Here is a 23,791-nt window from a genome sequence, read left to right as displayed (position 1 = left end):
TATCATTGTTAATTGACAAGCGTATTTTTAAAACTAACATCTTTATAATCTGTGGTGACACTTGACATTTTTAAACTTAAATTAAAGTCTTCAATTCCATATTGGGCTATTGTGTGTTTATTATGTAGTAGTGGTCTTTACAGTTTTAAGCTTTAAAATTTAAGCTATGCTGTGTTCATACAGTAATATAATTTAATCGTCTACAGCTATTAAGTATAAGATAAATACATACTAAAATACAAAACGGTAAATTGAGTGAAGGACAAAGTTGGCGTTGCCGTAGGCGTAGTGTTGAGATATGAATTCTGGCACGAAGAAAATGGATTTAAATCCCACAGGTATGTTTAGATTTTCCGAGCGTCGTCGGACTCGTCATTATCCGGGCATAGTAAGGCTTGATCCCGTGTCTGTTTTTTGTTACGCTTTTTACATTTCGATAGGTCAGCAATGGTCAAAATAACGCAACAGATTACTAGTTGACACTAGCTTAAATTTTGGTTGCGGAGTTTAATTTAAAACATTTTGACGTATAAGGATTTTAACAACTGCATTTTGTAAGAAACCGCTTTTAAAGCCAACTAAAAATATGACTGATTTAAAGTGAATTTGATTACCCACTTTAATTTTTGTTGTACCAATTGAAAAAGCTAAACTTAATTTGTTATTTTTTTAACATTTTCAGCCGCACCATAGGAATTTTGGATGTTGGTTTTGGCTTAATTAAAACAAACCATTGCTTACATTTTCAGGTTTGTGGGTGACCTTTTTTACAGCTGCAGGTATTCCATCTGAGGTAGCAGCAACATATGCCCTAACATTTACTGAAAACAGAATTCAGAATGATATGTTGTTAGATTTAAACAAAGAGTACCTCAGGGACATGGGCATTGTAAGAATGGGAGATATTATTGCCATATTGAGGTAAAATGATCTTCTTTTTAACCTATAATCATTAATAACAAGTAAGTTACACAAAAAAATTGTAGGAGAAAATTAGTTAAATAACTAATCCTTATTTCTATAGAAATATGGCAATTAAATAAAGTTTGGCAAATTTTTAAAGATTTTCAATTTATGAGTAGTACCAGTAGTAGTTGTAGGGTCCTCAATTATTTTATGAAATAAAGATGTTGGACATTATTTCTTAAATTTTATAATTTATAGAAAAATAAGTTAGGATTAAAAATATAGTTTCTCCATTTTAAAGGCTTTTCAGTTAGGAAAAAATAAGTAATAAATTTCAGGATGAAAATTTCAGGCATGCCAAGCAAGTACATGAAAATACAGCTAGGGATAAAGTGCTAAGCACAACAAATGTTGCAAACAAAGTCCCCGTAGCTACTGTTGCAGGCCGGTCTACTGTATCACAGCCATCATCACGTGAGTTATATTTAAATTTAGATGTAAGAGGTTTTTCATTATTTGTGACAATAGATCAAAATTCACTTTGGATAATAAATTATTTGATGGGCAAGATTTCCTTATAATAATTGGTTCTGGTGGGATGGCATAGGATTGAGAACTTTTTTTGGAAATACTTTCACTACTGTAACTTGTCATTACTTCATTGAATTCTATAAAAAAAGCACATATATATAGCAACCTTTTTAATTTTTTTTGTTGTTAATTATTTTAAATTTAGTCTCAATTGTCCCATACCATACCATTACCAAGTAATTATATATATTTCAGCAGCAACCCGAATGCTGGAGCACTATACACGTAATTGTGACCCTGCACCCATTGCAGTTGTGCAAAACAAAAGAAAGTCAGATGAGTTTGCGTAAGTATTTTTATTGGAATGCCGATCTTGTTCAATAAAACAATTTTTTTACTTTATAAAAAAAAATTATTTGGTTTTTTCAGACCGCAAGAATCGGCCGTAAACAATAAAAAAGCTAGGCTTATAAGGTTTGCTAACCCTCCTAAAGCCCTAGCTACATTGCCTATTAAACTAGGTAAGTTTAATTTACTATTTTTTATTTTTTTAATAAAAAAATATATATTTAAAATTCTTCCTTAGGTCAAATTTTATCATAATAGTAAGATGCTTCACAGCCCAATTAATTTATGACCATTAAAAAGTTGTAGATAATAAATCATCAATTTTCCCATGGCCTGGGCTAGATTCTCAGCAATTAATTTGTTCTTTCGGGCTTGTGTGATGACAACTTAAAAATGGAAGCCCTACAAGACTTGGTGTTGCCAACAGATTCCTATATGTCGATTTTTTTTAAATAGCCTTCGGTTTTAAAAACTTCTACCCAAGAAGGTGGTGTGGCCGCTAACGATGTTATCCTTTATGATATAAGCAGTTTTGTGTAAATAAATTCATGGTTTATAAGCTGTGGTACGAACGCACGATCACGGGGTTGAGTGTAGCGGCCCTATACTGTTAAGACGATCACCGTAAAATTGTCAATGAAACGGACACAGTCGTGTCCGCCTTAATATTATTAAACTACATAATTGATTTATAAAATTATAATACAGTAATTTAAATTATATTAAGTTTTTATAAAAAAGGGGTGGCATTTTCATAGAAACAATATAAGTTTAAGAACACTGCTTTCAACTTTTTTCCTCTCAGTTAAATCACAGAGAATGCCAATAAATAGTATTTAAAATAAATGTTTTTCAGTTTTAGCATCTCCAAGTAAAACAGTGTTTGCTCGACTCGGTTCATCAGATCCTAAACCCGAACAAACACAAAAGGAAACAAAACAAGTGTTTGCTCGTCTCGGTTCCAAAAATGCAATTACCGAACCGATACCCAAAGATGCATTAAAATATGAAGGAATATTAAAAAGCCCACCAGTAGCAAAGCGTACCTTTACAGTTACAACAAACAAGAATAATACAAGAACTTGTGTGGGAACAATGAGGGCCGATGAGACACCTGTCAGTGCTAAGGAAAAATTGACATTGTCCGGAGCTAAGTCAGTTAAATTCTCAAACCGTGTAGAATATAAAGAAATAGAAAATGTGCAAAAGCCTCCGGTTAAATTTACTTCAGTTTTTAATAAACCGGAGAGACGGTTATCCATGCCCGTCACAAATACTGTCAAGGCCAGGCTCGGTGTTAAAAAGGATAAGATTACAAATAGTTTGTTTAATAGGTTAGGTGCTGGATTTATTTAAAAAAGTGCTTCATTCTGATATTTTTTTATCTAATCCTAAGTCAGAAAAATTTAATGTTTTCTTTAATATACCGCAATAAATTCGTTTCTATGAAAGGAAGTGTATAAACGCGGATTTCTTTCTTATAATTTATGTGAGGCATTTAATACTTATCTTTATACTATTTCAAGTTATTTCACTTTAATTATTTGAAGCTCAAAAAGCAGTTATTAAAACATCTGACTTATGTCAGAGTAATTAAATTATACAATACTGTTGAAAATACTTTTTGTTGGTTTTGTACTTGATGTATTACTAGAACAAATATTTATTCTAATGTTGCTTGGTTTCTGTATATTAAAATTGTGTGTTTTTCATTGCTTTGATTGTAAAAAAAATCTGTGTAGACCATGTGTTGCCGTACCATAAAATTTTTGTTTCATATTTTTACAAAATCATTGGTAGTTATATAATTTAACCTGATTTTTAAATAATAACAAAAGATCTTAAGTATATGTTTCTTTATAATTAAAATAACTTATGTTGACTGGTAGCTTTTCGGCCTTTAAATCGCCTTCTGGCATTAAAAATATTTATGTAAATATTATATACATATATAGACCATGCCTGATTTCCGTATCAAAATAGGAGAAGAAATTGGTTCGAGTTGTATATTTTCCACAAGAGTATTGGCTTTCATTAGCAAGAGGTCTCTCTATTTTTTAAATTTTAACAGCAACTAAATATAGAAATAAATGCCATTGGACAGTAATTTTAAATTAAATGGTGCATAACTGCCTTTTTTTATTTAAGTTATATAATGTAAATAAATTAATATTGGTTGATAACAATCATATAACATTTTCACCTCAGCGTAAATAACATTTACCAGTAAGGGGGCACAAAAGTACTTTATATCTGAGAACAACCACCATCCTTTATAGGTATGAGAATAATGAGGAAATACATAAATATCATGTTAAAAGTATACTCAGGATCAACTAATAGCTATCACAATGTTAACAGTTTTGATTGCTAATAATCTAGATTAGAATTAAAAATATGACAAAAATAGTCAATATATGTTGAGTGTGCCTCGAATTTTCTTCTTATTCTAATGTTTTCTCATTAATATGTAAATAGTTTGTTAATTAAAGTGCTATAAAATAAAATTTTACTTTGTTTTACTTTATCCAAAATGTTTTGTTTTTTTATATATTAGGTGGGGAAAATGTGTTTTCACATCATATGAACTATTGTATGAATGAACTTGTAATGAAATCTCTTTGGCTATGCTATTTGTATCTGGCTGGTTTTGGTATCATTAAAAGTTTAATTTTTAAAGAACTCCAAATTCAAATTAGGAAAATGTGTGATTTTTATTTATTTTTCAAATAGTCAATATGAGTGAATCTAATGAAAAAATTCGATACATTTTAAAATTTTCCTACAAAAAAGGTAAAAATGCAACGCATGCCGCGAAAAAAAATTGCGATGTTTATGGATCTAGTGTAGTGTCTGTGAGAGTAGCACAAAATTGGTTTAAGCGTTTTCAATCCGGAAATATTGCGGATACTATGGATGCCATTTTTGAAAACGTGGAGCAAGATCGGCATATCAGTAGTTGACGTAACTGAAGAACTGGGAATTAACAACAAAACAGTTTTGGCGCATTGGACAAACACTGGGTACACAAAAAAGCTTGCTATTTGTATATATAAAACCACATTAAATATACATCATTGTATCTATTTTAAGTACTAATAATTTAAGATATTAATAATACAAATCATATTTTTATTAAATTACGTGATTTATAACAAACTTGTATTTATTGTTAAAATATCCGGATATTGTTGTATAAAGCATAAAGTGTCACAGACCAAGCAGTTTTATGATTGGCTAGCGTCTCCGCGGGAAATACTGAGGACAATTATTGTGAGGCATATAATAGAAGTGTTATTTATATTCTAATTTATAAATACAATATGTATAAATCAACAATTTCGATATAAACTAAACATAAATATAAACATTAATTATGGTAAATATAGCAACGTTTTCATTATACTAATTAGGAACCCTAACAATCGATCATCCTGATAACGTGGGCGTCCCCGCCTACGGTACCAGATAGAAACCCTAACATTTGGGTACCTCACGAGCTCACTGAAAGAAACCTAAAAACCGTTTGTGATTCTTTATTACGACGTAATGAAACTGAACTATTTTTGAAGTCAAAGGCCGGTCAGGCTTCACAAACTGTGGGGAAATCCGGATTAACTCGCAACTAGGCGATGCTGTGTGTATGGTGGGATTGGAATGGCATTATTACTTATGACTTGTTACCACTAGGCAGGACCATCGATTCGTAACTCAACTGTGAACAACTGATGAGATTAAAGCAAGAAGTTGAGAGAATGTGGCCGGAATTAATCAACAGAAGGGGTGTGGTTTTTCATCATAACGCTAGGCCTCACACACCTATAGCCACTCAGCAAAAAGTAGGGGAACTTGGCTGGAAGGTGTTAATGCATCCGCCGTATAAGTCCTGACCTTGCACTTTCAGATTTCCACCTGTTTCGATCTTTTCAGAATTATTTAGGCATTGTCAGGTTAATATCTCGAGGATTGCCGAAACCAATTGTCACGGTATTTTTATCAGAAGTCCCAAAATGTCTATAGCAATGGAGCCATGTACAAGATGGCAAAAATTTATCGAACAAAATTGTACATATACTTTTGTTAAATGTAAATAAACTATATTAAATAAATGTTGTCAGTTTTGTTAAGAAATGCGAAAAAACTTATCCCCAACCTATTACTACAAGTCAGTGGGCACCCACAGTATCCTAAGATTCCTTGACGCGTTGCCGATCGACCAAGAGAAATCCTTCAGCTTGTAACTAATCACTGAGCTGGTAAATAAATAGCTAACGGAACTGCCTACAATGCAAATCTGTTTTTATAATTATTTTTGGAACGAATTTGTGTGACGTGATGATTCATTTCGACTTTCTTCGGCTCATTTGTGCTATGAGGCAGCGGAAATAATATCAGCGGCAGCGGAACGTCGCTGATTTATTAGACCTGCATCCTTTGATGTGCAATGAAAGAAAGTGTGACACTGAAATACGATACATGCACTTTCTTACAGTGGCTTTGCTCACTTGGTCATGGTCACCGCGCACGGGGGATGGCGGTTTAGCGAAAGTTCTATGATTAATTACAAGAATGTTTAATCATTATTAAAATATCAGCAAATTATACGACTTGGAAATCAGCAGACTGCGAAAGATTTTGGCATAGTGGGGAAAAGTTCACGCATGTAGTCTTTTCTGAGAAGAGGCAAAAATCGATGAAGCATTTCCATTTTACATGCCAAGGACGATACTTTTTATAGCATTTATAGGTAGATAGAATATATCTTATAAATCAAGCATTTCTGTAATTCAAAGTCGGAGACGTAGCGCGAAGTCAAATCCAATAGTTTTTGGCGTACGAAAGTCACACTTATGCCTGACATGCGCTGGAATGTGTAGTGGAATAATTTTCAATGAGTCCAACTTTTTAACGACCTCTTAAAAATATACATATATTTTGACTTGTTTAGTTTTTTAATTTATATATTTAGGGGTTTCAAAAGTAAGAATTGTCTTAAGATTTATATTTTTTTGAAATACTGACGTTCATAAGACCATATTTTTAAATAAATTATTTGATTAAAAAATTGTAAAGTCTGCAATGAGGCTATTAATTATAATTATCTTTAAATGCTGTAGCTGTCAAGACTAAGACTAAGACAAAAAGATCATCAAGACCTAAGAAGTGAAATATTACAACACTTGCAAACTATCTTTCAACATAAGGTAAGACCTGCCATCTGAAACCGGCCTTCATAGCGATTTTATTACTTTAAATTAAAAAAAGCCTTTGCTTCACCATTTACATTATAATATATTTAGTTTTGACCAACGCATTTTTTTAAATATAAACTATTATATTATACTAGTCTGTCTACGAATTAATTATAACAAATTTTTACTTAATTCTGAGATTGTATTGAATAAAATCGTTCATGTAATATTCTAATTGATAAGTTCACTGTAAATGGCGGGTTTCACGTCGCGCGGAAAAAGTGGTCCAGAGTTCACATCAATATAAGAACGAGGCATTGACGCGTTGGCGCAGTGTCTCTCACAGTCTTGTAGACTTAGGGTCTCCTACAATGGGGACAAAGGTAAATATATTTATCAATAAAATATGTAGTATCAAATTCAAACTTTACGGAGTTTACTTTAATCTCTGTAAAAACTGTAGTCTTTGGAGTTTTGTTAGTGTTTAGAAATGGTATTGACAGTATTTTTGTTGTTTTCAGGTACTTATAGTTCTGTCGTTACTGAGAATCGCTGAATCTGTAAAGTCTGACAATATTGTGACGAAACCAGTAGCGGACAATATTAGTGCGGAAAGTGTATCCCGACTTTATCGAAACGGTCCTGTGGGTGTTTACGCTGGTGCTGCCCCCTATGCCGCGTATTCTTTTCACGTGCCCTCAGTGATAGCACCGAATAATATCCCAGTTAAGGAAGAAACTATTCTCTTACAGAATACAAATGGATTTTTAAAAGATTCTTATGGAAACAAATATTTACAGACACCACAAGCTCTGGCGTATAGAACAACGTTTCCGAGGCAATACGTGCAATTGCAAAATCTGCCAGCCCATTTAAGCCAGCCACTGGTATCACCCAGCAGTCAGTTCAAGCAGCTGACACCACATTTCTTCTCAACATCTCAGTATAATTTGCAAGGTGTACAGTCGTTGCCACAAACAACCCTTGGTCGATACACTGTACAACAACAACCGCTTGCTTATGGTAACATACAAACGTTATCTCCCAATTCAATAGTATATACTCAGTATCAACACCAAGCTGCTCAACCGCAGTCAACTGGTAACAAAAATGTATACGCTAATGCAGCTGCCTCAGAAAATTCAAACAATATTCAGACTGATCCCAAATTTCAACGCTTACAGCAAGGAGGCCAGGAGAATTTTCACAACATAGATAAAAATCCATCTTTTCAACATACGGCACAAACTGATAATGTTCAAAAACTGCAACAGGCGCCAAAGCAAACAACTTTTACAACATTGTCTAATGGCCAAAAGATATCCTTAAATTTGGTAACAAAACCACCTCTTCCTCTATTGGACTTAAATCTTTTACAACCTCTAACATTTGCAAATCCTGTGGTACCTCAAGTGCAGCACTACTTACCTAGGATAAACGACGATACGTTTCACAAGATTCCAAATAAAAACGTAAACGTAATCAAAACTCATCAGATGGAATTTGTTGTACAGAATACGAAATCTTATGACAGTGACGATAAACCCAAAAATAATATAAATAAAGTGACTCAGGGTGATGAGTCTACTGAAAATAACGAAAGCTTAAATCCAACTCACACTGCAGAGAATGAGTCTTCAAATGAGGGTCCCGAATTTACTTACGAAATTAATTCCCCGAATTACAAGGAAACGTATACGGAACAAAAAATTAATTACAATAAAGAAAGTGAGTCAGAGCCTGAAACTCATAACTATGAAACTAAATTAGAAGGTAAGCCAATACATTATAGTTATGAAAAAAATACTAACAAGAAGCCTATTATTGTTAGTTATGAACGACATATAGAAAAGGTCCCAGTTCATCATTCCTATGAGGAACATACAGAAAAGAAGCCTATTCACTATACTTATTTTAGAACTGTCAAAGAACCCATTCATTATACTACTAGAAATACTCAAAGTCCTAAAAATTTAGTGTATACCATCAAACCAGAGGATCAAGACCGCTTTGAACAAAACAAAGGATCTCGCCATCATAATAGGGAAAACTCCGAAGTTAACTCTGAGGAGTCTGATAAAAAAAGAGAGATTCAAGACTATGAAGATAGGAACAAGGAGAAAAATCATGGCCATCATGTACGTTTTATAGAATCTACTAAAGATACCCACCAATTTAAACCAGAAGACAAGAATATCCAGTATTACCATACTAAAAATCAACAAGATCCCAATATTGTAAAACACTACCACGTACCACAGTTATTTATTAATCACGTTCATAAAAATGTCGCTCCAAAGCAACGTGAACAGGAACACTTTCAACCAGTAGTTCCTGAATATGAAGAAAACACAAAACATTTTCATACAGGCAATGATCAAATAAGGGTAGATCCTAATCAACACATTCAAACGTCAAGAAATTCTCCTTCACCTCAAAACCACCCGGTGACTTATGAATATACACGATCCCACCATTCTGCAGCGCCAATCGTGAAAGGGACACAAGCACAAAATGAACAAGCTGAGGAAGATAAGGAACCAGAAGATACATATAAAGTACAAGAAAATAGCGAAGAAAATTTCGAAAAGAGTTATAAAGACGCTGCCTATGGTTTCGCTGCATATGATTCCCCACGTGATGATTCTGAAAGAGACTTGTATAATCCGGAATCGTATGGTGCACCCCGTTATTATTCTGAGTACAATATAGAGAAGAGCCCATTTAAACAATACGAAAGTGAAGGGGATGATTTCCCAAAAACAACAAGATCAAATTACAAAGATGAGAGGGACAAAATACATGAAGATTATTTTCTGGATTACGCTGTCAGTAAACCGACAAGCCTTCGAGGTAGTTTCAGAAATAAAGAGAGTTACTATAAAATGTTTAAAAATAATAAACCCAAAAGTTACTATCATAACGTAGATGAAGACAAAAAGCAGTACGCGAAATACACTGTTCCGACTTATGAATTTTATGTGCCGAAACAAAGGCAACATGGCGCAAACCAGAAATCGAATCCTCATGTATATGAACATAATTATTCGAGTGATAAACCTCGAGATGCATCTGCTTATGCAACCCGACCTCTACATATGTATAAGAGTAAAACCCAATTTGTAGAACCACAGTTTCAGTATGGCTTTGAACCCATATCTCTACCACAACTGTTAGACAGCGAGCTAGCAGCGATGGCTTCTAATAATAACCCTAAAAGCGAGAAACAAGGAACGCGGAAAAAGATTTACAAAGAAAACTTATTCATTAAAAAAACTAGCACGAAAGGTGGAAAGAAAATAAGTCGATAGATATAAGAATAATTATTGTATTAGACCAAAACCAATGTTAGTTAAGTTTTTGTAAAGTAGGTTTAAGCATTATATTTGTGACTGTTATTAAAATAATATAAAATATTGTTTTTCGTTTATAAAATGACATCACTTTTTGTTCAGTACTTGTGCAACAAAACTTTCGCTATCAATACGTTACGTGACGAACTTTTTTTGCCTCCTGGAAACAGATTCAAATAAAAACATCGTTAACAAAGTCACTGACCGTAGCAAGTGGCTCTGCATTGAGCGAATTGTGACACCTGTGTAAACCTTAGGAAACGATTCTTGAGTTGTTACTTAACTTATAATAAGATACACATAGATTGTCCATAATTGTTTTAAGATCAGCCCATAAATTTATTTTTGTGTAATTAAGAGTATCCAAACAAAGAGAACCAATGTTCACTTCAATAAAAAATACATAACACCCCGTATTAACGCGTTGATAACAAAGTTGAAAATTTATATTCGTAGAGTAACTTTCAATTAATCTCATTTGTTTCTCTTTAATACCGAACTGTGAAAGAGGTTGGACAATAACATTTCATTACAAAGATTATACTATAGAAGAATAAATCAATTTATTTACCTATTTTTTTAAGATATTGAAAAATACTGTAGGTAATTATTTTGTGTATTACATAGAGATTTCCAGTGACCCCATAGTTTCTTCGCTCAACGAATAAACTCAAGTATCGCAAAACAGCGAGGACATGCTGCCAGCGTTAAAGATACACTGCCACAGGAACCAAAATTTGTTTTAATTTTTACTTATAAATAATTATATATTTTGATAATAACTATGTACTATGTAGGTTAAGAATAAATAAGTAGTTCTCGCTAAGTCTCGTTTCTGAATCCCTCAGATATAACCGAAACGACACGCTTATCAAATCTAATACGTACACCTTGCTTGCTTAAATATTATAAAAGGGGTCAATGAAATGAAATATATTATATATGGTATATGTATTTATTATAAGCCATGTCCCATCAGTTAGGGGGCACCGTGCTTTCTGACCTCAAAGTAATTTAACATTTGATTCCAAAAACTGCTTCGTCTTTCGTGTCTCGTCTTACTTTTTCACGGGATTCTTTTAGGACGCAATGTCCTAGAGGTACAAATATTGAGTAGTCATTAAAGAGACAGGTTCACGTATGAAGATTAATCTTTATTATCGAAGCAAAACTCAATACATAAAACAAAAAATACTGAAAATTACTTACATTTATAAGACTAAACTACAATCTAACAGGGAAGATTTTAGTATATTTTTCGAATTTGACTAGTAATAAATTATTATGTTAATTACAAAATCACTTTTTATATATTCAGCGTTGTCACGATATAACTACAAAGCTTTAAATACATAACTCGTACTTTGCAGTTGTATGTGCTTAACAATTACAAAGTACGCTTAACTGCTCTTTCTGTGGTTCTCTGTGTCGATTTCAAATTTTTTTCGCCTCTGGAACAGTCTCCAAGTCATAACCACTGTAGCAGCACCAAGAAGAATAGCTACAAAAGCTAAAGACAAAGCGGTAATTGAAATATTATCCTTGTCCTCAGTAAAGACGTCGGCCACTAGCGCGACTGGCCGTAGTATTTTAACCACAGGCTCACATCCAGATTCTCTCACATACTTTGCCCAGGTTCTATTGGCATAGGTGATTTCTCTATGCCTTGCGAAAGGCCTTCTACCAGGGACAGTTTTGTTTGCGGTGATCGTAATATTACGTAGTTCTTTGTAATGACAGTAAAGGTTTTTCTTCTTCTTGTTTCCTTTGACAACAATGTCTTTCTCGGCGCTCTTAGCTCCGATGAGTACATCGAGATCTCCCTTGATCATGTTAGCCCAGTCCCACATCTCGGCAATTTTACAGTCACATATAAACGGATTTCCTATTAATTTCAGCGAGTGTAGTTTGGGATTGTGTGCGAACACCTGTGGTTCTATCGTGGTCAAGTTGTTGTTACTGAGGTTTATTTTCTCAAGGTGATGAAGGATTTCTAAAAAGGCTAAATCGCCTTCCGCAGAACAAATTTTGTTTCCTGCTAAATTTAAATCAGTTATATTTTCAGTGTTTTTGAAAGCATCCGGATTTAATGACGATATATTGCTGTTGCTTAAATCTAGGACTGTCACTTGCGACAGAGCCTTCGGGAATAATGGGCCAACTTCAGGGATTATTAAAGGATTGCCCCCAAGTTTGATTTCTCTTAAGTCGGTATACGTGAGGTTTTTAAAGAAAGCGTTTGCATTTAATGGTCTCTTGAGTCCACAAAATTCTAACTCTAATGTTGTCAATTGTGTAAGGTTGCCGAAAAGCCCAGCCTCTAATGACAATAAGTCGTTGCCTGATAAGACCAGCCTCTTCATGGAGGTCATATGTGAGAAAGTATCTGGTCCAACAAATGACAAATTACTGTAACCCATATTAAGATATTCTAATTTGTCAAGTGGGGCAAGTAATCTTGTAAATACATTGGCCAACGGGTTATGTGAAATATCAAGTTCAATCAGATTTTCGAACACATTGAAATTATCTGGAAGGTTTCGAAGACCGCAATTTCCCAAGAAGAGTTTTTCTAACTTAGGTAAAGGTGCCAGTGCCTCTTGTAAGTCAGGAGCGAAAAGTGGATTGCCTGAGAGATATAGAGACTTTAACCTCGTTGCATTTGCGAAAGCTTCCCCAGAAATAGGTCCCTTTATATGGCAATTTGATAGATCCAGCAATTCTAAATGGTTGACGCTGTTTCCCAATGTCGCAGCCACATCTAAATCGAGCAATTTGTTGTCAGCTAAAACAAGCGTGACCAAGTTTGTGCAGTTCGAGAACGTATCTTGCGACAAGTAAGTGATTTGCGATTTTCGCAGATTCAAATACTCCAGTCTTGGCAGGTTTCCTAAAACTTCAGGCCAGTTTGTTTCCGTTAAAAAGTTTCCAGCTAGCTCTAGGTTCTTCAAATTTACCAATGCTTCAAAAATGTTTTCAGGTAGGTATTTTAGTTTACAATCATTTAACTTGAGTGTTTCTAAGCTTGTTAAATTATCAAAAACAGCAGCGTCTAGACTAACCAAAGGGTTATTTGAGAGATCGAGTGTTGTAATAGAGGTAATATTAGTAAAGAACACCGGGTTGATGCTAGAAATGTTACAGTTGCTGATGTCTAGGTATTGAAGTGTTCCGGATATAAGAAAGGGTCCCTCAATGACTCCCAAAGGATTGTCTTGCAACTCGACATTAAGTAGGCCTCGGGAATCTCTGTAATTGAAAAAGAAAAGTTATAATTCGTAATTTTATATTAAACCCAGCGGCGCTACAACCCTTGGTCTTGGCCTCAGATTTCTGTATAATTTTCGTGATCATTATTTACTAGTGGGTAAGTAGGTGATCACCCGCCTGTGTCACACACATGTCGTCGACGTTTTGGATTCAAAGCATGCCTATATCCGTAGTGTTATATACGCACAAAGACAAGTGCACACACATGGACATAAATCCATTTGTGCACAGCCCAGGTTCGAACCTACGATGTCATGGGTAACAGTCACAACGCTCAGGCCACTAAGCCAACACTGCTCTAATTCAATAGTAAGTATTCAATAAATTAGGTACGTTATTAAAGTAACTTATCTATAAAACTTATTGCAATCTTTATAACTTTGCAAGTGAGATATGGTCAGTAATTCAATCCACATTTTGCGTGGCCATTATCTAATATTGACATCACGAGTGCCAATTGTAGCTCGGGTAGACCGCAACAAGTTAGAATAAATTGCTATAATTTTGTCATCACTTCCATTATACAGTGATTGAACCGAACAATGGAACGTGAGAAAATATAACTTATGTAAACAATGGGCGTAATAATTTTTATGACGGCATTACAGTCTATTAGCGTAAATATTAATATATTAATTACTTATCTTAATTAATAAAAGGGAGGAATATCGTACATGGATTTGTAGAGGCAGATAAAGTCATTAAAATTGTGTTAAAAAAAATTTCTAAACACAATTTGATTTTACTCACAAGAAGGTCTCGGGATCCACATAAGAGATGTTATTGCCAGACAAATCAACGTCTATCAGATACTCAAGTCCTTTGAATGCCTGCCGCTCGACTCTTGTCAGCCTATTATCCGCAATTTGCAATCTTCTCATCTTAATATCACTAGGGAATGATTTAAGACTCGTTATATTGTTTCCATTTAGATCTAAAATGTAGACGCTGAGACTCAGCTCATCGTATGGAACTTCTGTGAGGTTACTCTCAGAACAGTCCGTGACCCAGTTTATCCTAAAGTAGTGGCAGTCGCATTCGTCTGGGCATTCTAGTTCAAAACTGTCTCCGTTGAAACTGTAGCCAAGATGCAGAGCAATCAGACATAGAAATAATACCGCTGTGTTTGCCATTTTATTTGAGTGAATCTTCAATGTCTTGGTTCACCCATGTTATTAAATCTGAAACAGTAAAAAACATGTATTTCACAATAAAATATCTGGGGTAATGTAGGGAAGTAGTAACTATTTTGAAAAGGAAATTCCAGGTTTCAATGAACATGAATCATTTGTGATTGTCTCGGGAGGAAAACAAAGGTACCATTATGTACTTTAGACATTGCAAGTAACGATTGTCATGTGCAACGTGATGTATCGATTAGCGATTGTTTAGAACTATCACGACAATGCAATGTATACAAAGTCATCCTATTAACTACTGCAGATGCACTTTGTTGGCGTATTCTTTATTAAATCTCGATTACAGATTTAAAATTCTTAATTGTATTAGTAACATTATCAGACTTATCATTATCAGATCTAAAGAGTTATTGTTCGTTTATTATAAATCTTCTAAAGTTAGTCCAATTTGAACTGAGATCTAGAATCGACAAAGACCAGTGCCCTTTAATTGAATTTTTTACAATGAGGTGAGTCCACAATACAAGTAATCTGACAAATAGCGACTCAATCGTTGTAATGGTCGCATCCTGCTGACCGACTCTAACTGTTTCCCGCCAGAATTTTCCAGAAGCGCAATGGAATATAGTAATAGAATAGGCATGTTAAGCTTGTTATTTGATACAAATAATCCTCCAAAGCATTACAGATAGCGATAGCACTGATGATGGATCATTGCAGCCGAAGTGATATGCGAACTTTATCGCTATGAACTTTCTATTGGGTATGTATATGTGGCGCAAGTACCCATCGACTACGTATGTATTAAAATAGATTGCCACGAGATATCACTCCTACATATTTTTAGATAAATATAGAAAATTAAATTATGCAACGTTTGCAAATAGTAGGCAATTCGTCTAATAAATAAAATATTCGTATATTTCTAATTCTTAACAAGAACGACGAACGAAATAATGACTAAAAAGTATTCTTGCTACTCCGTTTTAACAGAACAGAAATACTATTTTAGTGGTAGTTTCATTTTATTAATGTGATTACCGGGCACGCCTGTTGAGTGATCCACTTAAGTAAACAAGCAATTTTGTTCATCAATTTCAAAGACTCGTTACAAATGGGTAGATTACAGAAGATAAATTGCACCTGCAATGGTTAGTAGAATATTCATTATCTGTGGCCCATGACTGGGTTGAAATGTGTCCAATGGTAAAGTTTATGTTAGACATAAGAAGTTTAAACTTACATGAAACAAATTCCATCCCGTATTTCTGTTTATAAAAACAATGCGATAACAATATTTAGACTGCAATTGAAAAGTATCGCGGATTGTTTCGTATTGCTGATATTAACACCAAGTTTGTTCTAGATCTATGGATATTTGATTTGATAATTATATGAACTACTTATGTATTCATTAACTAGACAAGTGGCTTTAAAAGACACTGTAAAAATATTTTTTTGTTTTTGTAATAAATAATTTAAATTTAACATCGGGAGCTTTCTTGGTACATTTGGTAATCGTAAACTAAATATACTTTGGTTTTGATGATTATGTTATCTAAATATTTTACTATAAGTTGTAATACGTTAATATATCAATGTTCGTTAGACATTAAAAGACATTTTAGATATATTTTCAGCAGCAGTTCTAGAGAAATTTGAATATAATAGAAAATTAAGTTAGTTGAAGAAAAAAAAACACATGCTTTGGGTGGGGATATGAAACATATATAATATATTAAAATAGAGATGCACAAATAAAACGGCTCCTTCTGTTGTTATGAGTCAGCATGTGTGATTCAAATCTATTAATAATACGAAACATCTATAAAATTAAAATTGTCTGTTAATCGAGTGTTATACATTTAAACAACACTGTTTGGCTTGTTTTGTAAAGTCTCAATCAACATGATTGTTGAAGAATAATGGAAACGTCGAGATATTTTAAAATTAATAGAACACTAACATGCTGATTAATTACTTTAAAAATGTACGAACAATATTTTTGAACTGAAACTTCATTATGGACATTGAAAATTTTTCGGTTACGCGTCACATTTTGTTGTCCCTACCACGGTTGATTCGATAAAATTCGAAGCCATTAATAACAAAAATATATAATAACGATAACAATGATAGTAATAATTCTATTACAATGCATGAAATTCTGTAATAATCTTAGTAGTATTAAGGTAAAATGAAATCATTATATTATTCGTATTCATGTCTATGATAATAAAAGCCTTTTGTTAAACTTAATGTAATTTAACTTTATTTAACTAATTTGAGTAAAGTAGCATATAGTAGATCATTTTTCGAAAAATAAGGTCATAAAGTTTCACTTCTTACGTGTGTACACTAGTACACGCACACATTTTTTACTTACGCCATTACCACACATTTGCAAGATATAGAAATGATTTTTTTCAGAAATGTGTAATAACGCCAAGCCAAAACCAAGCCTGATGTAAAGCAAAATACTTATCTCTAGACTCTTCTAGAATAATTTTAAAATCAAAATATATAATATGAACCACATGTGCTATATTATGTTAGTGTTTATTTAAATAGTTGGTAAAATTATATCCATTAAAACTCGAATTCAAAATCAAACAAGCCCATAAAAAGGCGCCTAATACAAAAAAAAGTAGCAAATTATAGTCGCAATTTGTATCGTAAAGAATAAATAACATTATATATACAAAATAAATAAATATTTATCAAAATTAAGTTTATTATTTGTAGTAAGTAGTATTACGTGTAGTAAAAGTGAGCTTGTCTATTGCGCCTATAAATGGATTTCAGTTAATTTCGACCACGGCCACGTACCTTAACAGATGAAACCCAAAGGAAGGGGTATAAATGACTCATAATATATTTTTCACTCAAAGTCGCAGACAAAATGACATAAAGACATGTTTTACAAACCCTTCTGTCGATGTCGTGTGGACTCGTACAACAGGTTTGAAGTTAACATATTAAGTAACTTTATGAAATTTTGTACATATCAATAGTAACTTTAAAGATACGATGCATTTTACACTTATGTCATACTATTTATCCTAAGAAATCAACCAAGTTTGCTATAAATATTATTTTTATCAGTAACTACGCATTAGGATTTTGAAATTCAAAATATTTTGAGCATTTGAAAGTGCATCGGTACGATATACGATTTTTACAATTCTGCTTCACTAAATAAAATTGAGCAACTTACCTACGAGATCGTTGTACGATTGAATTCCAAGGAAAATTGTTTTGAATCCCGAAAACGTGACTAACACAACTTGTATCAAGTCTGTTTTACACACAAGTCCGAGGTCGCATAAAGTATTATCCTGGCCCGCTGTTTACGTGATTGTAATCTGCCTACATGTATGCACACAGTATTTTACGTGCACTCTTACTGCCATAGAATATTCTACTAAGTTATAAACATAATGTCGATAGCGTTCCACGGCAACGTAATAATACCCTAGTTGATGACCTGCTTTATGTAGCTCAACTTTTGTAAAGTTTATATCAATATATGTTTATATTTTAATTATTCCAATGGTGATCAATTAATTGGAACATCTTAGTTGTGAAAATGAAAATACTAAAGACTTAAACGATAGGCGATTAGCGAAGCAAAATATTCCCAATATAAAGTATATAGTAAGATTCTGAGTCTATATTTAGCGTGAACTATGATTCCTGCATAACAAAATCCAATACTGAGCTAAAGTTTTTGATCTAATCTTACATTTAGACTCTTACTGAACAATACTTATTTACTTAAATACTACTAATACATTATGTTCTATACACTTTAGTACTTATATCACACCTAATGAACCGAGAAAAATGTACAAATGACCTGTTCTCCAATGTTTTCAATTAAGATTTCGTCTAGTGTTACATCTCCTAGCGACTGGCGACAATTTTATTTTGCGATTATGAAAACCCTTAGTTTTTAGATTTAGAATAGGATTATACGAAAATATCAATTGTCAATATATTCTGAACGTCAGATTAAAATGTCAGCTGATTTCTAAATTGTGTTTTTTCAGTTTTCAGGCCAGTGCAGAATAGTAATACAATTTACACAAAAAATAATCATAATTGAATTCTTTAACCATGGCGCAAAACGAGCCAACAAATTCCAATGACGATGAATCCTTAAAGAGTGTGTTTGATAGTGCAATGAAATTGTTCGATAAAGTGGAAACCGGTAGCGAAGCCACCAACAGTGTTGCGGTGCAGGTAAGAAAGTTTTATAAATTTAAATCCTATCAATGGAAAACTTGAATGATATATCTAAATACTATGAGGTTAAAATATTTAATTATGGTATCAGAATGTGGTTTAACATTAAGTTCATAATACTATTCGGAGCCTCAATCTCTCAAAAAACTGAAGCAGATGCAATGAATACTGGTAAATGTTTAATGTATATGTAATTTTTAAATTATGGTTATAATTAGAAATTAAGTGCATTATGATTGTTTATAATTATGGACTATGTAATTGTTATTTCAGATGACTGTAAAAACAGCAATAGCCAACTTTGAGAAAGCAACCAACTTAGTATCCATGTCAGGCATGTTTAGTAAAAATGAAGCCCTAGAGGAATTACCAACCGAGACTCTTCAATATCTTCTATTGCCTGCATTATTAGGATCTCTTACATTAAAACTTTGCAATCAGCCTAGAAAAGATATAATTAATGTGGCTGAAATTTACTTCAAGTAAGTTTTTGTTATTGATTTAAAGAAAATTGCAAGTTATAATCACTAATTTATTTTATTATTAAGGTTTCATCCATCTAGTTTACAAAAAGTACACAAATTATAAAAGTATACAAAACTAAAGCTTAATTATTGTAATCACATATAATAATTGTCTTAGTCTTCAATGCACATTAATTACCTGAAAAGCCTGAATTTGATTCCTCATAAAATGATGGTTGTTTTGGGTTGGTAGGCACAGAAGGGTGACAAGCGATAATAAAATCTTCAAACATATGTAGACCCATTTCTCTTTAGGACAAGACTTACAATTTACTTTTAAATTACAGGGACTTTATACAGCGATGCAAAGATTATGGAGTTACAGATGTTGAAATTCCACAAACTGCTAGTGATGATAGTATTGCTACTAGATCTCAAACAGAACAGGCTAAAATAGCTACCATGGTAAGTTATTTTATTTAATATTAAACAAGCCCACATTTAAAGTAATTGCTTTTTAACCAATTGGTTACTACAGGTGATTGACATCTCAATAATTGTAAATGTGCTGTCTGAGTTTTGTAAAAAATCTTTGTTTTTGTGTTTAACCGAAATTTATGTTTGGTTAAAAGGGTGCTGTGACATTTTCTTAATATTTTGCTTGTTGCTTAAATCTATATAGTTTTTGTACTATGTATTTATATATTACGACCTTAAGGCCATGCATTATTAATATATAAAACATTTCACAATCTAATTAATAATTTTTTGGGAGATTGCTTTGTTACAGATAATACAATTATTTGTTTGATATTGTAATTTTGCTTACATGGAATACTAAAGGTGGTTTCACGTGAGGCGAAAATAAAGAGATACAAAGAGTTGAAGGAGCTCAAAGACAAATTAAGCACCTTATCAAAATCCATGGAATCTCCGAATGTAGATGATCATACAAAGAGAGAATATTTCACAACCCTCTTATTGAATTATGTGAACCAAGCCTTGGATGAACTTAACAGTATTGAACAGGAAAAGCCAATTTTGGAGTATATGTCTAAACATGCAGGAGGTGAGAATAAATGTAATTAAAATAACCGAATTAAAATACAAACAAACAAAGTATTAAATACCTATCAACTAAATAAGAAAATGTGTCTATACTCATATCTTAAAAACTATTGACCAGATTTTGATGAAACTGGAATGTTCCCTGCAATATAATATGCTTGTGAATCTATGCTGTACCACAGCCTACCTACCTTAGGTAGGGTGTGGTAGGTCTTTCATGTTTTCTCCATAGAGAGGGTGTGGAGAACCCGTTAAAATGTACTCTAGTTACATTCATTAATTAAACAGCAGTATTTAGGAATAACCCAAGCGGTCCAAATCTAAAAAAAATTATATATTGTTTTTAATTGTGTCTGGGTCTTGGTTAATGGTTTTTTTTTATTTTCATACATAATTATTTATTTGTTAGTTACAACATTGTCCTAAATATTTATATTAGTAAGTTGATTATTTAGTTATTATTTCTATTTATTAATATTCAACATTAATGTTTTTTATTCCAGAAATAAAACCAAAACAACGCGAGCGTGCCCCGCCCCTAAAGCCAGTTATAATAACACGTGATGCGATTCAAAAGGCCGTATATGGGGCCGGATACCCTTCATTGCATACTTATACCATTGAGGAATTCTATGACAAGCGAGTCCGGGAGGGAACGTTAGTATATTTTTATACATTAGTTTTCTGAGTGAGAAATATGGGTCGTTTAAGTTGTATGTTTCTTTATATTTGGTTTTCATCTATGCTACTTTTGATAAATATGTATGCTACTTTTGATAAATATGTATGCTACTTCATCTATGCTACTTTTGATAAATATGTATGCTACTTCATCTATGCTACTTTTGATAAATATGTTACTCTAAATTCTAAACAGAGTGAAGCTTTAAGGTTATATAAAATATTGTATTTCTTTTTTACTAATTCCAGGTTTCCAGCCGCGTCAAATATTCCACACACAACAATTCAAAATACAGAAACAGATGGAGATGACGCCGAGCAAATAAAAAAGGTAATGAATATATTAGAATATTATGCTCCAGGACGGGTTATTTTTTATAAAAAATAATATGTTATCAATAATGTTATAATGGTGAAAAATATTATACGTAATGTTGAATCTGTTACTCTATCTTTTTGTGAAGATTGACATAAGCACTTAATAAAAGTTCGTCAGTTAATTTAAAAATTACAGGTTCAACCAACATGGGACAGTTTTTTAGTCTTACATGTTGGAATATTGCACTTTTTTTATTTTTATATATGCTTTTTTTAGTTTAGTTTTGTCTTAATAACTATGTGTTATGTGTGTGTATGTGTAATATGTATTTTTGCACTTCTTCAAAATTTTTGATCAATCTTGTTCTAAAGAATAACTGGTTAAATATATTTTGTGTAGGAGGAATTAGCAGAAGATGACGATCCCGAAGAGTTAGCGCGCCAACGTAGTATGGACGAATACAAGGACGACCACAGACGTGGATGGGGCAACAGACATAACAGGAGCTAGCCGAATAGAAATGATATTCTCTTAAAAATAAAACTCGCATTGACGTTGACAGCTGACAGTTGACTGATTTTTATCTTACAGATTTGTGAATAAAATCTTGTATGATCAATTTAAGTCTTATTACAAGTCTCGGTAAAAAATGAATTCATTTAAGAAGTTAAAATGTCAAATTGACAAATTACAGTACATGTGACAGGTTGCCAAGAGTGCTCTTCGGGTTGCTTGGTCTGATCCCTGTATAGTTAAAAGTTAATTACTAAATATGAATTAGAAGGAATTATTGTCTAATTAGTTAAATAAATGCTGTATGATCAAATATCAGATATTTGAAGTTACATTTGCCACTAAGGACTTCCTAATGACACATTTCCTGTTTTTATCTTGTTTACAGCATAACTAACGCAAGAATTTATATATTTAAAATAATTTGCATTGTATTTTAATTAAAAAGTATAGAAAAAATACTAGGGCTGTGTCACGTGAATAAAATATTTTGCTTTGTTTATTAGATTAAAGCTGCCTCTAGTGGCTATGGTAAAAAGCTATCGGTGTGGTCACTCATGAAATGTATTTTGCGATCTTATAAAGAATTTAAACAAAAATGTATTTTTATTTTACACCAATTTTAGATTTCTTCGATCCTTAACGTGTAACGTGCCAATATTTCTGCGTGTGTTTCAATAATATCATAATATGCGTGCCACCCGTAGAGTTTTATTTTCCTTGGACATCCATAAGTCGAGCGGGCCTGATGGCATCCCCCCAATTGTGCTGTGTACTTGTGCTCCTGAGTTGTCTCCGGTACGTGTACTCGCTGGGCACTGTTCCGATGTGCTGGAAGATCGCTTCGATACATCCGATCCCTAAATAGGGCGATCGCTCTGATCCGTCCAACCATCGCCCAATAGCTATAACCTTGTTTTACAAAATAATGCAGTCCATTATTAACGGCCAGCTCTTGAGGTATCTAGAGGGTCACCAGCTGATTAGCAATTCTCAGTACGGCTTTCGTCGTGGTCGCTCATCTGGTGATCTCCTTGTCATTTGGAAGGGAAGGCTAAATTTGCCTTCTAAAAGCTTGGTTTCTTCAGCAAGGCGAGGGGGTACTTCACTTCGGGCCACCGATGCAACACTATAAAGCGCAAATTTGGCCCCACATGGAATACTGTTCTCACCTCTGGGCGGGAGCTCCCCAGTACCAGCTCCTTCCACTTGACCGTATTCAACTGAAAGCGATCCGAATCGTCGACGACCAATAACTTTCCGTGCGGCTTGTTCCCTAGGCGTTGCGTAGAGATGTGGGGCTCTCTGCATTTACGATGGAGAGTGTTCAGAAGAGTTGTTCGGCAGCTGAGTTTCATTATCGGACTTCAAGACAAAATACCATCCGTATCACCTCGACTTCCGTCGTTCCACAACTGAGCGGTTTCTAAGGCAATTTTTGCCGCGCACCACCACTATGTGGAACCAGCTGCCCACTGAAGTATTTCCGAACCAATTCGACTTAGGTCCTTCAAAGAGCCAATTCAATACCAATTCTTGAATGGTCGGAAATGCACTTGCAAGCCTTCTGGCAATGTGAGTGTCCATGGGCGGCGGTTAAACTTAACATCAGGTGAGTCTCCTGCCCGTTTGCCACCTATTACATAAAAAAAATATTCAGGTGTAGTTTGTGCAAATCTTCCTTATTAAAGTCTTGGAACTGACACTGTAAAATGAAAGCCGAAACTTCACCATCTTCCGTTTGATTGTGATTGGTCAA

At 33.5% G+C, this 23,791-nt stretch overlaps 4 protein-coding genes across 8 annotated transcripts; 3 read left to right on the top strand and 1 right to left on the bottom strand.

Annotated features, from left to right (window-relative positions):
• The first annotated feature begins 51 nt into the window (after nucleotides 1-51).
• LOC123714536 (uncharacterized protein C19orf47 homolog) lies at nucleotides 52-4,293 on the top strand. 3 transcript variants are annotated; one of them, XM_045668811.1, is made up of 6 exons: nucleotides 52-338; nucleotides 750-921; nucleotides 1,259-1,380; nucleotides 1,696-1,783; nucleotides 1,867-1,958; nucleotides 2,642-4,293. In XM_045668811.1, the coding sequence occupies exons 1-6, from the start codon at nucleotides 299-301 to the stop codon at nucleotides 3,139-3,141; spliced, it is 1,014 nt and encodes a 337-aa protein (XP_045524767.1). In that variant the 5' UTR covers nucleotides 52-298; the 3' UTR covers nucleotides 3,142-4,293. The 3 variants fall into 3 exon arrangements, with proteins under 3 accessions (XP_045524767.1, XP_045524766.1, XP_045524769.1); XM_045668810.1 differs by having other exon boundaries at nucleotides 58-338; nucleotides 1,693-1,783; XM_045668813.1 differs by having other exon boundaries at nucleotides 65-338; nucleotides 1,693-1,783; nucleotides 2,648-4,293.
• Nucleotides 4,294-7,348: 3,055 nt separating this feature from the next.
• LOC123714411 lies at nucleotides 7,349-10,288 on the top strand. The gene is made up of 2 exons (XM_045668653.1): nucleotides 7,349-7,360; nucleotides 7,499-10,288. The coding sequence occupies exons 1-2, from the start codon at nucleotides 7,349-7,351 to the stop codon at nucleotides 10,286-10,288; spliced, it is 2,802 nt and encodes a 933-aa protein (XP_045524609.1).
• Nucleotides 10,289-11,463: 1,175 nt separating this feature from the next.
• On the bottom strand, nucleotides 11,464-18,175 carry LOC123714007 (carboxypeptidase N subunit 2-like). Of its 3 annotated transcripts, XM_045667996.1 has the most exons (4): nucleotides 17,957-18,175; nucleotides 15,983-16,107; nucleotides 14,351-14,781; nucleotides 11,464-13,579 (listed from the first exon to the last, which is right to left on the bottom strand). In XM_045667996.1, the coding sequence occupies exons 3-4, from the start codon at nucleotides 14,731-14,733 to the stop codon at nucleotides 11,731-11,733; spliced, it is 2,232 nt and encodes a 743-aa protein (XP_045523952.1). In that variant the 5' UTR covers nucleotides 14,734-14,781; nucleotides 15,983-16,107; nucleotides 17,957-18,175; the 3' UTR covers nucleotides 11,464-11,730. The 3 variants fall into 3 exon arrangements, with proteins under 3 accessions (XP_045523952.1, XP_045523951.1, XP_045523950.1); XM_045667995.1 differs by lacking the exon at nucleotides 15,983-16,107 and having other exon boundaries at nucleotides 17,961-18,175; XM_045667994.1 differs by lacking the exon at nucleotides 15,983-16,107 and having other exon boundaries at nucleotides 17,957-18,174.
• A 561-nt stretch (nucleotides 18,176-18,736) lies between these two features.
• Nucleotides 18,737-22,631, top strand: LOC123714009 (immunoglobulin-binding protein 1). The gene is made up of 7 exons (XM_045667997.1): nucleotides 18,737-18,984; nucleotides 19,261-19,469; nucleotides 19,799-19,916; nucleotides 20,295-20,520; nucleotides 21,023-21,176; nucleotides 21,450-21,531; nucleotides 21,919-22,631. The coding sequence occupies exons 1-7, from the start codon at nucleotides 18,859-18,861 to the stop codon at nucleotides 22,027-22,029; spliced, it is 1,026 nt and encodes a 341-aa protein (XP_045523953.1). The 5' UTR covers nucleotides 18,737-18,858; the 3' UTR covers nucleotides 22,030-22,631.
• Nucleotides 22,632-23,791: the final 1,160 nt, after the last annotated feature.

Source organism: Pieris brassicae, chromosome 9 (assembly GCF_905147105.1).
Source record: "Pieris brassicae chromosome 9, ilPieBrab1.1, whole genome shotgun sequence".
Classification (NCBI taxonomy): Eukaryota; Metazoa; Arthropoda; class Insecta; order Lepidoptera; family Pieridae; genus Pieris; species Pieris brassicae.
This window is presented reverse-complemented; position numbering and strand designations above follow the sequence as displayed.

Bases quoted from the DNA above. Each gene is read 5' to 3' on its own strand.
- LOC123714007 (XM_045667996.1), bottom strand. From the start codon at position 14,733: ATGGCAAACACAGCGGTATTATTTCTATGTCTGATTGCTCTGCATCTT. The intron at 13,580-14,350 runs GTGAGTAAAATC...TTTCAATTACAG, and splicing joins GTGGATCCCGAGACCTTCTT to AGATTCCCGAGGCCTACTTA.
- LOC123714009 (XM_045667997.1), top strand. From the start codon at position 18,859: ATGGCGCAAAACGAGCCAACAAATTCCAATGACGATGAATCCTTAAAG. The intron at 20,521-21,022 runs GTGAGAATAAAT...TTTTTATTCCAG, and splicing joins TATGTCTAAACATGCAGGAG to AAATAAAACCAAAACAACGC. The intron at 21,532-21,918 runs GTAATGAATATA...TATTTTGTGTAG, and splicing joins ACGCCGAGCAAATAAAAAAG to GAGGAATTAGCAGAAGATGA.
- LOC123714536 (XM_045668810.1), top strand. From the start codon at position 299: ATGAATTCTGGCACGAAGAAAATGGATTTAAATCCCACAG. The intron at 339-749 runs GTATGTTTAGAT...TTACATTTTCAG, and splicing joins AATGGATTTAAATCCCACAG to GTTTGTGGGTGACCTTTTTT. The intron at 1,381-1,692 runs GTGAGTTATATT...TATATATTTCAG, and splicing joins TGTATCACAGCCATCATCAC to CAGCAACCCGAATGCTGGAG.